The sequence below is a fragment of the Trachemys scripta genome, chromosome 10, assembly GCF_013100865.1.
Source record: "Trachemys scripta elegans isolate TJP31775 chromosome 10, CAS_Tse_1.0, whole genome shotgun sequence".
NCBI classification, from domain to species: domain Eukaryota; kingdom Metazoa; phylum Chordata; order Testudines; family Emydidae; genus Trachemys; species Trachemys scripta.
The window spans coordinates 77,504,132-77,519,764 of record NC_048307.1 but is presented as its reverse complement, the minus strand read 5'-3'; the positions used below and the strand labels follow the sequence as shown (position 1 = coordinate 77,519,764).

The 15,633-nt window shown below is 44.5% G+C and overlaps 1 protein-coding gene across 10 annotated transcripts in view; it reads right to left on the bottom strand.

Annotated features, from left to right (window-relative positions):
• Positions 1-15,633, bottom strand: part of MEF2A (myocyte enhancer factor 2A) — a 151,234-nt gene that overhangs the window by 29,663 nt on the left and 105,938 nt on the right. For 5 of the 10 annotated variants that reach the window (XM_034784852.1, XM_034784856.1, XM_034784853.1 and 2 more), the window contains exons 4-7: positions 15,061-15,192; positions 14,858-14,995; positions 11,196-11,415; positions 2,502-2,561 (exon numbers count right to left, since the gene is read on the bottom strand). In XM_034784852.1, the coding sequence (XP_034640743.1) occupies positions 2,502-2,561; positions 11,196-11,415; positions 14,858-14,995; positions 15,061-15,192 (550 nt within the window). The remainder of the gene's footprint in view (positions 1-2,501; positions 2,562-11,195; positions 11,416-14,857; positions 14,996-15,060; positions 15,193-15,633) is intronic. The other 5 variants (XM_034784858.1, XM_034784860.1, XM_034784859.1 and 2 more) reach the window with 3 other exon arrangements.

Below are 15,633 nucleotides of genomic sequence, written 5' to 3'. Positions count from 1 at the left end.
TTAGATATCAATTACAATGATATTCTATAAAGACATGTAAAGTATTACCGTATATACTCGTTCATAAGCCAAATTTTTTGGTAAAAAAGTGACGCATCAAAGAGCGGGGGTTGGCTTATAAACGGGTCTACACCAAAATCTGATGATTTTAATCTCTATGGAATCATTGAATTGAATATCTAATACATTGTCGTTTTGTTTACCTTGGCTGTCTGCAGGCATGGAACCACAGCTCCCTGTGGCTGCAGTTTGCCGTTCCCAGCCAATGGGAGCTGTGGGAAGTGGCGCGCCCATTGGCTGGGAACGGCGAACTACGGCCAAAGGGAGCTGGGGGGCTCCATACCTGCAGACGGTCAAGGTAAATAAAATGACAATATATTAGATTTTAAACTCTATGGAATCATTGAATTGAATATCATAATAGCATAAACTATGACCAACATCAGTGGCAGCTTTGTGGCGATTTGAAGGTTGTTGCTCTCTTGCTTGGTCTGCAGACTGGATACACAAAGTACTGCTGTTTTCTCTGCGAATGGGATAGTCGTGCAAGAGATTCCCACTACATCAAGAAAGATTGGCCATTCCGACAATCATTGGAGCCTGGGAGGAAAAGTGTTCAGCATCCACCACTTGTTGAATCAAGGAAGATTTTGTTACCACCCTTACACATCAAGCTGGGTCTGATGAAGAACTTTGTCAAGGCCATTGACAAAACACAAGCAGCTTTCAAGTACCTCCGTGGAAAATTTCCAAGGTTAAATGAAGCTAAGATAAAGGAAGGTGTGTTTGTTGGTCCTCAGTTCGTTAACTTCTTTGAGATGATGCATTTGACCATGCACTGCGTGGCAAGGAAAAGACGGCACGGAAAGCCTTCCAGTTAGTGGCAATAAATTTTCTCGGAAACAACAAGGCAGACAACTACAAGTTGTTGGTGGAAAACCTCCTCAAGGCATGCAAAAGCCTTCATTGCAACATGTTGCTAAAGATACATTTTTGCACTCTCATCTAGATTTTTTTCCACCGAACTGCGGAGCAGTGAGCGATGAGCACGGCGAGCGATTTCACCAGGACATTGCAACAATGGAGAAACGCTATCAGGGCAAATGGAGCCCATCAATGCTTGCACACTATTGCTGGACAGTGACAAGAGATGCTCCATTTAATGAATACAAGAGACAAGCCAAGAAGCGCCGAGTAGACACTGAATAGGACTAAACTATGTACATAATAGTTTTTTGCCTTTTGTTTCATAATAAATTTTATTTATATAACCCTTTTGCTGATTTTTAAAGTGTTACATAAACAGGACAGGTGAAATGTTATCATGTAAAGCAACCATAAACATATGAAAAGACCTAGGTTTACAATTTATGATTAAAACTCTACTATCTACACAATATACATAGACATAAAATGTAAAAACTTAAATGTCTTTGAAACAGTAGCCTATCAGTTGTTTTGTCATATTTGAATTCAGCACATCAAAATACATAATAAATAGCACATTTTATCTCTGAAGCAGACTACGTCTCAAAAATTGTAGACCAGTGTTTTTTAAGATCATTCCGAATTCTAATCCTGTCATTCCAACCCCTTCCAGCTTGGTGTTATCTGAAAATTTTACAGAAGTGTACTCTCTGCTCCATCATCCAAGTCATTAATGAAAATATTTAACAGCACTGGAACTGACCACTGTGGTAGCCCACTTGATATGTCCTCCCAGTTTGACAGCAAACCATTGATAACTACTCTGAGCATGTTTCTTCAACCATCATTTGCCCACCTTATATTAATTTCATCTAGATCTAGTTTGCTTATGAGAATGTCATGTGGGACTGTGTCAACAGCCATACTAAAGTCAAGCTATAACCATATCTACTGCTTCCCCCCATCCAATAGGCCAGTTACTGTGTCAAAGAAGGAAAGTAGGTTGGTTTGGCATGATTTACTCTTGACAAATCCACGTTGGCTATTACTTATCACCTTACTATCCTCTAAAAATCTTACAAATTGATTGTTTAATAATTTGTTCCAATATCTTTCCAGGTACTGAAGCTAGGCTGATGGGTTCCTTAAGTTCCATGAGAATTTATGCTTAGCAAAATATTTATGGTTTCAGGGGGGGGTCTGGGGGGGGGGGGGGGGGGAGGGAGGAAAGAAACATGAAAGCAAAAGCAGCAAACACTATTGTGAAACTCATGGCCATAAAAAAGGAAATACTATTAATTACCTGGAATGGGAAAATAAAGGAAGTTAAACATGCAGTTTACAATATAGTAAAGTGAAAAATGCAATTTACAGATTGAAAAGGCTAGTGGGTTGTTTTTTTTTAAATATATAAAGGAAAGATGACCAATCAATCCATCAGCTTACTTCTGTTCTGATTCAAAGACACTTACACTTTTTTTTTTTTTTTTTTTAAACTAGTCCGAATCAGAAATCACTCATAAGTGAATGCACACAAGAAACAAAGTTAAAATAAACCATGGTACTCTACTTACCCACTGGACTGGTACCAGCTCCATTTGGCACTGTGAGATCTGCCGTACCCAAAATACCACCTAACAATTAACAAAATCAAAGATAAAGCTGATCAATTTTCATTAGTACATGTACTGTACTAATGTAATGTACTGTATCACATTAAAACATTTCATAACAATAAGCAGCAGCATAAGAGGAGATGGGAGAACTGGCTGCTCCGTGAGGAGGAAACTGGCTGCTGATCACCTCGGTCAGTAGACAGTGCTCCACCCTGGTCCCCTATCCATAGGGATCAAGAACTGGTATGCTGTACTGGCAATAGGAGGTGAAGAGCAGATACCAATGGCTGATGAGGAGCTGCCATTCACCCCAAAGCTAGGAAGCTCACTGCCACTGCACCCGAGGAGATGTACTGTGATGGTGGACAGGGACTCCCTTTGAGGGAATACAGGCATCCATCTGCCAATTTGACATGATGTCCCGGGAGTTGTGCATCTGGAGCCCTCATCTGAGAAGTTACGGAAAGTTGCAGATGCTCATACATCCTTCTGATCACTACCCTATGCAGCTCATCCATGTGGACACTAATGATACTGCCAGGTCTGACCCTGAGCAGATCAGCAGTGACTGCAGGGCTCTAGGAGCGAGGGAGGAGTCAGAGTCATGGGGTGCAGGATGTGTTCTTGTCCATTCTCCCGATTGAGGGTAAGGGCCCAGGCAGAGGGTCATCCTGGAGATGAATGCCTGGCTATGCAGATGGTGTCTACAAGAGGATTTGGGCTTCTTCAACCAGGGGATGCTGTTCCGGGAAGAAGGTCCGCTAGGAAGAAATGGGGTCCACCTGACCAAGAAGGAGAAGAGCATCTTTGTGTATGGACTTGCCAACTTAGTGAAGAGGGCTTTAAATGAGGGCAAGTGACAAAAGCCCACAGGTAAGAATAAAAACAGATGACCTTAACGGGGGAGAGGGGGCGGGGAAGGCATGGACAATTACAATAGGGTCAAAGGAGCAACAAAAGGAAATCAGTGGGGGAAATCTGATCAACATTTTAGATGTCTGTGCACAAATACAAGGAGTATGGGGAATAAACAGGAAGAACTGGAAGTATTAGTACATAAGCTACATTCTGATTTAACTGGCATCACAGAGACTTTGGGGGATAAATTTCATGACTGGAATATTTTTATACAGAGGTATAGCTTGTTCAGAAAAGACATTTGGGAAAAAAGGGAGGATGGGTTGCATTGTACATAAAAGATGTATACAGTTGTTCTGAGGTCCAGAAGGAGGTTGGAGACAGACCAGTTGAGAGTCTCTTGGTAAAAATAAAAAAATTAAAAATAGAGGTGATGTCATGGTGGGGGGTCTGCTGTAGACCACCAAACCAGGAAGAGGAGATGGATTGCACATTTCTAAAACAATTAATAGAAATATCCAAAACAAAAGATGTTGTAGTAATGGGGGACTTTAGCTATCCAGCCATCTGTTGGGAAAATAATTCAGCAAAAGACAAAATTTCCAAAAAGTTTTTGGAATGTACTGGGGACCAAAAAAAAAAAAAAAAGTTACTCTCCTTCTCATAACTGTTGTTCTTCAAGATGTGTTATTCATGTATATTCCAATCAGGTGTGCACGCCACATGCACAGTCATCGGAAAGTTTTCCCTTACCAGCTCCCTTCAGGTTGGCTGTGAGCCCGCTGGAGTGGCGCCTTCATAGCGCTCAATATACGACCCTGCCGACCCGACCCCCCTTCAGTTCCTTCTTGCCATCTACTCTGACAGAGGGGAAGGAGGGTGGGTATTGGAATGGACGTGAACAAGACATCTCGAAGAATAACAGTTATGAGAAGGTAAGTAACCGTTTTTAATTCTTCGAATGCTTGTTCATGACGATTCCAATCAGGTGACTCCCAAGCTCTACCCCAGAGATAGGGTCAGAGTTAAGGAATGCCGAATGCTGCATCATCTCTGGCGTGTTGGGTGATAGCATAGCAAGAGGTAAAAGTATGCACTGATGACCAAGTTGCTGCCCTGTAGATCTCTGGTATTGGGACCTGGGCCAGCAACACAGCTGACCAAGCTTGTGCCCTTGTGGAATGTGCTGTAAGAGTTGGAGCTGGGACCTTGGCTAATTTGTAACGTGTGCGGATGCAGGATGTGATCCAGGAAGATATTCTTTGAGATGAGACTGGGAGTCCTTTCATCCCGTCTGCTACTGCCATGAACAGTTGGTTCGACTTCCTGAACGGTTTCATGCGCTTGATGTAGAATGCTAGTGCTCTCCGAACAGCCAGTGAGTGCAGCCTCTGCTCTTGGGTATTGGTGTGAGGCTTAGGATAGAAGACGGGTAGAAAAATGTCTTGACCAGTGTGGAATTGTGACACTACTTTGGGAAGGAAGGCTGGGTGAGGCCTGAGCTGCACCTTGTCCTTGTGAAAGACCGTATAGGGTGGGCTGGAGGTCAGCGCCTTTAATTTGGACACCCGTCCAGCTGATGTGATGGCGACCAGGAAGGATACCTTCCACGACAAATAGAGCAGGGAGCAAGTTGCCAGCGGTTCAAGGGGGGCCCCTGTGAGCTTGCAGAGGATGAGGTTAAGGTCCCATGAGGGAACCGGTTGTCTAATCTGTGGGTATATGCTTTTCAAGCCCTTGAGGAAACGTCCTACCATGGGGTTAGCGAACACAGAGTGTCCAGATGCTCCCAGATGGAAGGCTGAGATAGCATCAAGGTGCACCTTGACGGATGATGTTGCTAGGCCCTGCTGTTTGAGATGCAGAAGCTACTCCAGGATGAGTGGTATAGATGCCTGGAGTGGAGTATCATTGTTGCTGGGGCCAGCAGAATCACCTCTGCTTTGTCCCTGCAGATCTTGAGCAGCACCTTGTGTATGAGTGGGACCAGTGGGAAGACATACATGAGGCAGTCTCCCCAGAGTAGCAGAAATGCATCCGTGATTGAACCCGGGCTACATTTCTGGAAGGAGTAGAACACTAGGCATTTCCTATTGCTCTGGGTGGCGAATAGGTTGACCTGGAGAAATCCCCACCTTTGGAAGATGGGATGAAGAACATCTGGACAGAGGGACCATTTGTGGTTGCAGAATGATCTGCTAGCTTGTTCTGCGCTCCTGGGAGATCATTCACCTGAAGGCGTCCTGAGTGGGCTATGCAGAACTCCCCTAGTTGGAGGAATAGGATATAGGGGGGAGGAATGGGCTCCACCCTGATTGCTGATGTAAAACGTAGCAGTGGTGTTGTCCATCATCACTGCCACACTTTGACCTTGCAGCCGGGACTGGAAAGACTGGCATGCCAGTCGCACTGCTCTGAGCTCCCTGATATTGATATGAAGGTGGAGTTCGTCCTGCGACCACAGGCCCCGTGTTCGGAGATCTCCCAGATGTGACACGTCCATTAGTAGAGACAAGGAAGGCGGTAGGCTGTTGAAGGTGACACCTTCGCTTACCATCTGAGGGTTGAGCCACCAATGTAGAAACTCTAGTGTGTGTCCTGGAACCGTCACTACTGAGTCCAGCCTGTCGCGCCACGGGCGGTATATCTGGGCGAGCCACACTTGAAGGGGTCTGAGCGTCATTCTGGCACACCTGACTACTTAAGTGCAGGCTGCCATGTGTCCAAGGAGACTCAGGCATCCCCTGGTGGTAGTGGTCAGGTACTGCCTGAGGCTTTGAATAACGTCTGGAAATGGGTCTCTAGCAGGGATGTCCTTGCCTGTACTGAGTCCAGCACCGCTCCAATTAATTCTATTCTTTGGGACAGTGATAAGGTTGACTTGTTCACTTTGAGGAGTCCCCCCAATCTCTCGAACTTGGACCTGACCAATAATATGTGAGACTTTATCTGCTCCCTGGTATGGCCCCTGAGCAGCCGGTAGTCCAGGTATGGGTATACCTGCAGTTGCCTCCTCCGGAGGAAGTATGCTATGACCGATATGCAGTTGGTGAATACTTGGGGGGCTGTAGACAGACCAAATGGGAGGACCGTGAACTGATAGTGTTTGTGGTTGACCACAAACTGGAGAAAACGTCTGTGCACAGGCCAAATGGCTATGTGAAAGTACGCATCTTTCACATACGCGTACCAGTCTCCTGGATCCAGGAAAGGGATAATAGTGCTCAGGAAGGCCATGCAGAACTTCAACTTCATCATGAACTTGTTGAGTTCTTGCAGGGCAAAGATGGGTCTGAGACCCCTCTTTGTCTTGGGGATTAGGAAATAGCGGGAGAAGAATCCCTTCCCTTTAGCTCCTGAGGAACCTCCTCCGCTGCTCCCCTGGCGAGGAGTGCCTGCACCTCCTGGATAAACAGTTGCTCATGAGAAGGGTCCCTGAAGAGGGATGGGGAAGGAGGGTGGGAGGTAGGGAAGAAGCAGAATTGGAGAGAATATCCCATTTCTACTGTGCGAAGGACACAGCAGTCTGATGTTATTTGGGACCATGCACGGTAAAAGTGGGACAGACGATTCAGAAAGCATATCTATCTAGTGGATAGACATGTGCGCTGTCCTCGGGCGTCCCTTCAAAAGGCCTGTTTAGATCCTGATGAAGGTCTGGACTGGCCTTGGCCTTTCCCCGAGGTGGGGTTGGAAGGTTTGCATCTGCCGTTCCTGCCCCTTCGCCTATAGAAATCCTGCCTCGGCCAAGGAGGATATGGGCGCTATTGTTGCAGTTGGGGCTTGAAGTGCTTGCGTTGGGTTGCTGGCGTGTGCATTCCCAACAACTTCATTGTCGCCCTGGAATCTTCCAAGCTATGCAGCTTGGAGTCTGTCTGTTCGGAGAACAGCCCCGCGCCCTCAAAGGGGAGGTCCTGCAGGGTTTATTGTAACTCCGGGGGTAGTCTGGACACCTGAAGCCATGATGTCTTCTTTATGGCTATGCCTGAGAAGGTATGGGCATCTGAGTCCACAGAGTCTAGGGATGCCTGCAGCAAAGTCCGTGCCACCGCCTTCCCTTCCTCGACAGTGGGGAGAACTCAGACCTAGAGTCTGGAGGAATTAGCTCTTTTACTAGAGAGCATGCTGCAGGTGCAAAAACAGATATTTGCAACCTGTGGAAGGGACCAAGTATTTTCGTTCCACATCCCTGGCGGTCGGTGGAATCGAGGCCGGTGTCTGCCACAGATTCCTGATGTTGGTCTGAATGGTCTTGATCAATGGCAGAGCTACCCGCAATGGACCTTCGGGAGTAAGAATGTCCACCATGAGGTCCTCAGCCTCGATCACCTCCTCTGCTTGCAACCCCATGTTGCGGGCAATCCGCCTCAGAAGGCCCTGATGTGCCCTATGGTCAGTCATTGGAGGGCCCGAAGCTGAGGCTCTTGCCACTTCCTTGTCAGGGGATGAGGATGAGGTGGCTGGAGGAGGTAATGCGTCCTCCTGTACCTTCGGCTCCCTGACCTCCTCTTGGACAACGTCTGCCCCTGTGGCGGCCAGAGCTGAGACGACTGTAGTCTGACCCTGTGGCTGGTCCTGTGCTGGAGTAGCCTCGGCAGTGGCCTGAGGCTGAGGGGGCAAGCTGGGACTAGGTGGCCTCGGATCCCCAAGGTGTAGGCCTGTCCCTGGCAGAATAGTGCGGTTGGTGTGCCGACGCAGCTGACCATGAAGCCCCTGAAAGGGAGCCCTGGGGCTGATGGTAAGCCCAGGGAGTCAAAAGAGCCATTGTGCAGGGAGCTGCCAGTGCAGCTGCGCCTCCCTATGTCACCTGTGCAACCTATGCTGACTATGCCTGGATATTATGAGTCACCGTCAGAGTCCAAGGAAGTGGACCCTGAACGTGATGACCAAGGTGGAGCTGAGGGGCCCTGCGCAGGAAACTGGTGCCGAGCCAAAGAGGCAGGAGACCGGTGCCGTAGATCGGCGAGTATCCGGTGCTGGCAATCAAGGACACGATGTTGGTGCTGACTTGGTGCCGCTGATCGGTGCCAGTCCACCCTCGGTGCCGGAGACGGGGAGCGTCTCAGCGGTGATGGAGATGCTCTGACTGAGCACGGTGCCGGACAGCGGTGCCACGGCGATTGCGACTGTAAGAGGTGCCGCGGATGGTGCTGAGCCAGGGACTGTGAGCGCCGCTTCATGGCCGGTTTACCTCTAGACGGTACCGGACGTATCGGTACTGGAGGTTTGTCCCTCAGAACTGGGGGCTGTGAAGCCATCATTTCAATAAGGTCTCTGGCAGCTTCAAAAGTGTCCAGGGTGGAAGGTGGCTCAAAATCCTTCACCTGGCACTGCCCTTGCGGCAAGACACAGTGTGCTGGACTCAACAGTCCCTTCCGGGAAGCCGAAGTTAACGGCAGAGACTTGTGTTGTTTAGGCATCAATTCCGTTCTGAAGTGCGCCTGTGCATCTCCTGACAGTCCCATGGCTTTCCTAGCCAGTGAGCACTCTCTATCAGCCTTCCTATGGCACTTGTGTGGCACCAGCAAGGTGGAGCAGTGCCGGGGCGCTGTCCCTGGCTGCGGTGCCGGGGAGCACCAGTGCCAAGGGTCTCTTATACTAGAGTCATTACTCGGCACCGTGTCGCACACCGATGCCGGAGCGCTCCATACTGATGCACTCAGTGCCAAGTCCTGGCGGTCCGCAAGTGAGAACTGTTCCAATGGCCATTACGGACGGTAAGAAGGAACTGAAGGGGAGTCGGGTCGGCAGGGTTATATATTAAGCACCATGCCACTCCAGGGGGCTCCACAGCTGACCCGACGGGAGCTGCTAAGGGAAAACTTTCCAACGACCATGCACGTGGCATGCGCACACCTGATTGGAATTGACGTGAACAAGCACTCAAAGAAGAATTTTTGTTCCAGAAAGTAGAGGAAATAACGAGGTGGACAACAATTTTAAACTTGATTCTGACCAACAGGTAGGAATTGGTAGCGAATCTGAAGATGAAAGGCAATTTGGGTGACAGTGATCATGAAACAGTTTGGCATGATATGATGAAATAATATATTTCATAATTCTATGGAAAGGAAGGAGTGAGAGCAGCAGAATAAGGACAATGGACTTCAAAAAAGCAGACTAACAAACTCAAAGAATTGGTAGGTAAGGTCCCTTGGGAAGAAAATCTAAGGGAAAAAAGTTCAGGTGAGCTGGCAGTTCCTCAAAGAGACTATAATACAGACAACTGCCAAACTATTCTGATGGAAAGATGGGGAAAATAGGAAAAGGCCAATATAGCTATAATATCAGTTCTTTAATGACCTGAAAATCAGAAAGGAATCTTGTAAATATGGAAATATGGACAAATTGATAAGGAGTACAAAAGACCAACAGAAGTATGGAACAAAATTTTTAGGCACCTGGAGGATAATAAGGTTATAAGGAATAGTCAGCATGGATTTGTCAAGAACAAATCATGCCAAACCAACTTAACTGTGATAGCATTACTCATGTACTGGATAAGGGGGAAGCAGTAGACGTGATGTACCTTGATTTTCGTAAGGCTTTTGACACAATCCCGCATGACATTTTCATAAGCAAATTAGGGAAATGTGGTCTAGATGAAATTACTATAAGGTGGTTGCACAACTGGTTGAAATACTATACTCAAAGAGTAGTTATCAATGGTTTGCTGTCAAATTGTGAGGGCACATCAAGTGGGATCCCACAGGGGTCAGTCCTGGGTCTGATACTATTCAGTATTTTCATTGATGACTTGGATAATGGAGTAGAGAATATGCTTATAAAATTGGCAGATGACACCAACCTGGAAAGGGTTGCAAGCACCGTGGAGGACAGGTTTAAAAATCAAGATGATCTTGACAAATTGGAGAATTGGCCTGAACTCAACAGAACAAAATCCAATAAAGACAAGTGCAAAGTACACTGCACTTAGGAAGGAAAAATAAAGTGCACAACTACAAAATGGGGAATAATTGTCTAGGTGGTAGTACTGTTGAAAAGGATCTGGAGGTTATATTGGACCACAAACTGAATGAGAGCAGTCATTGAGATTCAGCTACAAAAAGGCTAAAATGATTCTGGGGTGTATTAACAGTATGTAAGCCACAGGAGGTAATTGTCCCTCTCTACTTGGCACTAGTGGGGCCCCAGCTGGAGTACTGTGTCCCATTATGGGAACTACAATTTAGGAAAGATATGGACAAACTGGAAAGAGTCCAGAGGAGAGCAACAAAAATGATAAAAACTTTAGAAAACCTGATTTAAGATGAAAAGTTTAAAAAAAAAGGAGGCATATTTAGTCTTGAGAAAAGAAGACGGGGGGGGGGATAGGGGGGCCTAAAAACAGTCTTCCAATACACTAAGGGCTGTTATAAAGAGGATAGTGATCAATTGTTCTCCATGTCCACTGAAGATAGGACAAGAAGTCATGGGCTTAATCTTCAGCAAGGGTGATTTAGGTTAGGCATTAAGAAAACCTTTCTAACTCGAAGGGTAGTTAAGCTCTGGAATAGGCTTCCAAGGGAGGTCACAGAATCCCCATCATTGGAAGCTTTTACAAACAAGTTGGATAAACACCTGTCAGGGATAGTCTACATTTACTTGGTCCTGCCACAGTGCAGGGGGCCGGACTTGATGACTTCTCGAGGTCCTTCCAGTCCTACATTTTTATGATTTTATCCATTAAAGAAATCACAATTACAGCATACAGTTTTGCTAGTTTTTCATAATGTAAGCTTTATGGGAATTGAAGGGGAATAAAGAAGAAATGTAGCACTACTGAAGTCTTACCTGCATTGCCAGTACTTGGCGGTCTCTGAGGGGCTCCGGGTGATACATTTCGATGTAACGTGGCCTGAGGTGGGGAGAGCATGGTCGTGTCTGTTAATGATGAACTGGCTGCCAGTGATGGGGATACAAGGGAACTCCCTGGGTTACTGTAGGTTAAAGTATTGGGGTTGGACACTGGAACCGTAACAGACATTGAAAAGTTCTGGGGAGGCAAGCCAGGCTGAAAACAAAAACAAGAACATATTAATATTGCACAGTAATGTTTGTCAAGGCTATAATATTGAGATAAAGTCAGATTAATTATGTTAGTTTAGTAATTTTGTATCACTGTAAAAATGCACACTTATAAAACATCCACTCTGAAGAGACTGTTATTGTGATCTACAGTACTTTAGTTAAAGATACATTTCAATAAGGTCATTTATCAATGTCGGGTATATTAAGAGCTACAGTTTGTAAACATTAGACTGGAGATATTTTATTGATATTCATCCATTAACTTTAATCAGAAGTATGCCATTATTTAACATTTGATTACTGATACCAGAAAGCCAGTTGATAAGCTATACATTTTAATAATCAATGAATCTGTTGCATCCTCAAAATGTAAGAATACATAAACATGCACAGCATAAAACAAAACTGAGTCAGTCATGAGACAAAAGAAAAAAGTTAGTAATGGTATATTTTTTCTGATAATATTGACATTGAAATTAAAGTATTACTATTGTTATCTATCTATAAAAACCCACAAATACTTTTTACAGTCTAGAAAATTCAGAAGTAAAGTAGGTTTATTCCAAAACTGATTAGCTGATTTTTCATCTGTGTATGGGTATCAGAGTAATACATTCTATAGTATACAGAACTATTTACCTGAATACTAATGAATTTCTGTAAATTAGTTATATGTTAGAGTGCTAATTATTTGAATATAGAAATTTTGATTGAATCTTTATTTCTTAGTTACATACATACTCAATATGAAAACATTTAATACCCAATAAGCTTTAGAAAATACAAGGATTATAACCAAATTTTTCGAAATCATAATTTTATATCATTAAGAATTATAATTATCTGTTAAGAAGGCACTCTCCATATGTAAACATCCATCCAATAAGCTGCATTATTGATAATTTATTTTTACATGCAGGCCACTTCAAAGAACTTTTTAATATCTGACAAATTATTTATTTTTGCCCTAAATTTTTAAACATACACTACAAATTTTTAAGCAGCACAAGGCAACACCTTCAACGATTCCAAAAATGTAACAAAGGCAATGAATAGTAATATCCTTGTACGTGTTTCTTTCTACGTAGAACAGGGTTTCTCAAACAAGGGTTGCCGCTTGTGTAGGGAAAGCCCCTGGCGGGCTGGGCCCGTTTGTTTACCTGCCCTGTCCACAGGTGCAGCCTATCGCGGCTCCCACTGGCCGCAGATCGCTGCTCCGGGCCAATGGGGGCTTTCCAGCAGCCCCCACTGGCCTGGAGCAGCGATCTGTGGGAGCCGCAATCAGCTGGACCTGCAGACGGGGCAGGTAAACAAACTGGCCTGGCCCGCCAGGGGCTTTCCTTACACAAGTGGCAACCCCTGTTTGAGAAATCCTGACGTAGAAGCACCCAGTGATAGCAACTTTTATTGCTACAATGAAAACCCACATTTCACGCTGCCAGCCCATTTAGTGGGTAGGCTTTTAGATATGACCAACTACTCCATGCTATCTGTCTTTCCTCTCCTTTGACAGCAGTCAGCACAAAGTCTTTCATAAAGGCTAGGGGACTATTTTTTGTTATATGATCCACGGGTATGGAAATAAAACCATAACAGTTATAAATTAACCATATGTAAATAAACGTAGGGAGCTCTAAAGTTTACAATTTTAATCAGTCATTCTAATTATGGGAACTTTTTCAGACTGGAATTCATGGCACACAGTAGAGCCAGAGAAATTGACCTGAAAAGCTAATGTTTCTATAAGAGGCGGCAGCTTAGAGACTATACTGGAAGACTGTGACTACTCGTGAGAACTCAGACCTAGAGAAGATGCCCTGACACACCACTTCGATATCTAAAGTTTCAAGTTGATCTGAAGAACTATCATTAGGATTCAGGTTCAAAGACACAACAATGGCCACTGATGTAAACCCTAGAGAGGATTCTTCAAACTGGCAACGAGGGACAAAAGATATTGCCTGTGTACAAATATAGAGAGCCTAATGAAAGAACTAATGCTGAGTATCAAAGACTGACAGTACACAGTTAACCCAGAGCGATGTGGATTAACAAAGGAATTATTTCCATTACTGGAGAGTTGGTTGGGGACTATAGTCAGCTCTTGTATATTAAATCACTCAGTTTCCATGTAGATTTTAAGAGGAACCTAACCAGTCCACTTTTTAATTGCCACAAGAAATCCAATGATGTACAACTCAAAAGATATAGCAGAGCTTCAAAATTACTTTCATTAGGAGGCAATATTTTTCTTTGGCATATTCTTCGATTTCTGATTTATTCTATAAAGCAAAATTAATTTACTTTTAAAAAGGAATTAATATGACCCCCAACCCACCAAACACACCAATAAATTACAACAGTGGCACCTAACCTTCTTGAACCATGAGACCCCCTAATTCCTCTCCAAGACCGATGCTCCAGTAAACCAGTCCATGACCCCTAGAACAATCGTATTTCTATGTATACAAAATTGTGAAGCGCAGTAGGCAGTCTGGTTGGTGCTAATGTGAGGACTCAGGCCCTGGCCAGGTTTGCTTTTGGATTTGATAGCTGTAAAATGGCATGTGGGAGGTCTTCTGACCCTACAAGATATTGGGTAAAAATTTCAAGAAGTGGCTATGTGGTTTAGGTGCCTAAGTCTATTATCAAAAGTGACTTAGGCACTTGAGGATGAGATTTTCAGAAGGTATTTAGGTGCCTAAAGATGTAGATGGGCAGCTAATGAGATTTTAATGGGGGTCAGGTGCCTTACTGCTTAGGTACTTTTCAAAATCCCACTAGGCACCTATTACTTCTTTAATCACCTAAATACCTTCGGAAAAAAAAAATCACACCTTTAGGAGCCTATGTGCTTACATCACTTTTGAAAACAGGACTTCGTCTTTTAAGTCAGATGCTTTTGAAGATATTACCAATTGACTAATTTACTATAGGGAGAACAAATTCTCTGTATAAGGGCATCTTCCCAGGAAATATTTTTAAGCTGTTTGTCATTTGTTGTAACCTTGTTCCATTGCAGAGGGTTAAAAAAATAAAAATCTCTCTATATAAGTTATCTTACATCTCAGGATAAGAGTCCATCCTAGCTTTACAAAAAAAAGAAAAATGTTTTAGGCAGCATCTAGAAAGGGGGGTGGGTTCCTGAGAGTCAGGAACATCATAAACAGGTATGAAACTTCAGGAGCACAGGAGGGGAGCTACAGACCCCCTGGGAAGTTTAAGAACTCCTAGTTTACATGATAGTTTCACATAACTTTCAGAATTTCTCTCACATACACGTATATGCATACATAATGAATAGTTATTCCTGCTTCATAAACAATTAAACCATCTTATCTTTACTGTGCTATTCAATGGTAAGCAAAACATTGTGAAAGTTCTCATGCACATGATAAAAACACAAGCTGTTCTTTAGTACTCACTGCGACTTTATGATTCCGCATCATATTATCAAACTCTTCATTAATTTTTTTATATTTTTCTTCTGTATGTGGCGTGAGCACATATGAAGTGTCAGGGTCCGGGCTGTCACACCCTCTGTGTTCCTTCTTGTTCAGAGCCTAAATAATGAAGTTAATAAAAAGAATCAACAAATAAAAAGTAGAGGTAAAATAAAAGTACTTACAGGGCCTCGCTTGAAAATAAAATCACTATCTTCATTTAGTTTGCTGTATCTGTCCTCCGATAGTGGACTGTGCTCAAAGTAATCGTCAGCATCAGGGCTCTCACAACCATTAAGGCCTTTTTTTCTTAAAGTCTGAAATACAATTGGAAAATTCACACACAAATAATACTAACTTGCCAAGACTTTTTGTAAGCTGAATCATATTCAGAGCCACTGAAACTATATAAAACTGTCAGAAACGCACCTCACTTTAAGAGACAAGCTAGGCCTTTCAAAATAAGTAGCTCCACAGGGCACCACGATGGAAGGTGCATTTTGAGGCATAGCCTCTCCCAGCTCTGATCTCATGGGTAACTATAACCCAGGGATCGGCAATCTTTGGCCAATCGCAGCTCCCACTGGCCGCGGTTCGCCGTCCCAGGCCAATGGGGGCTGCGGGAAGCGGCGGCCAACACATCCCTCGGCCTGTGCAGCTTCCCGCAGCCCCCATTAGCCTGGAACGGTGAACCACGGCCAGCGGGAGCCACGATTGGCCGAACCTGCAGACGCGGCAGGTAAACAAACCAGCCCGGC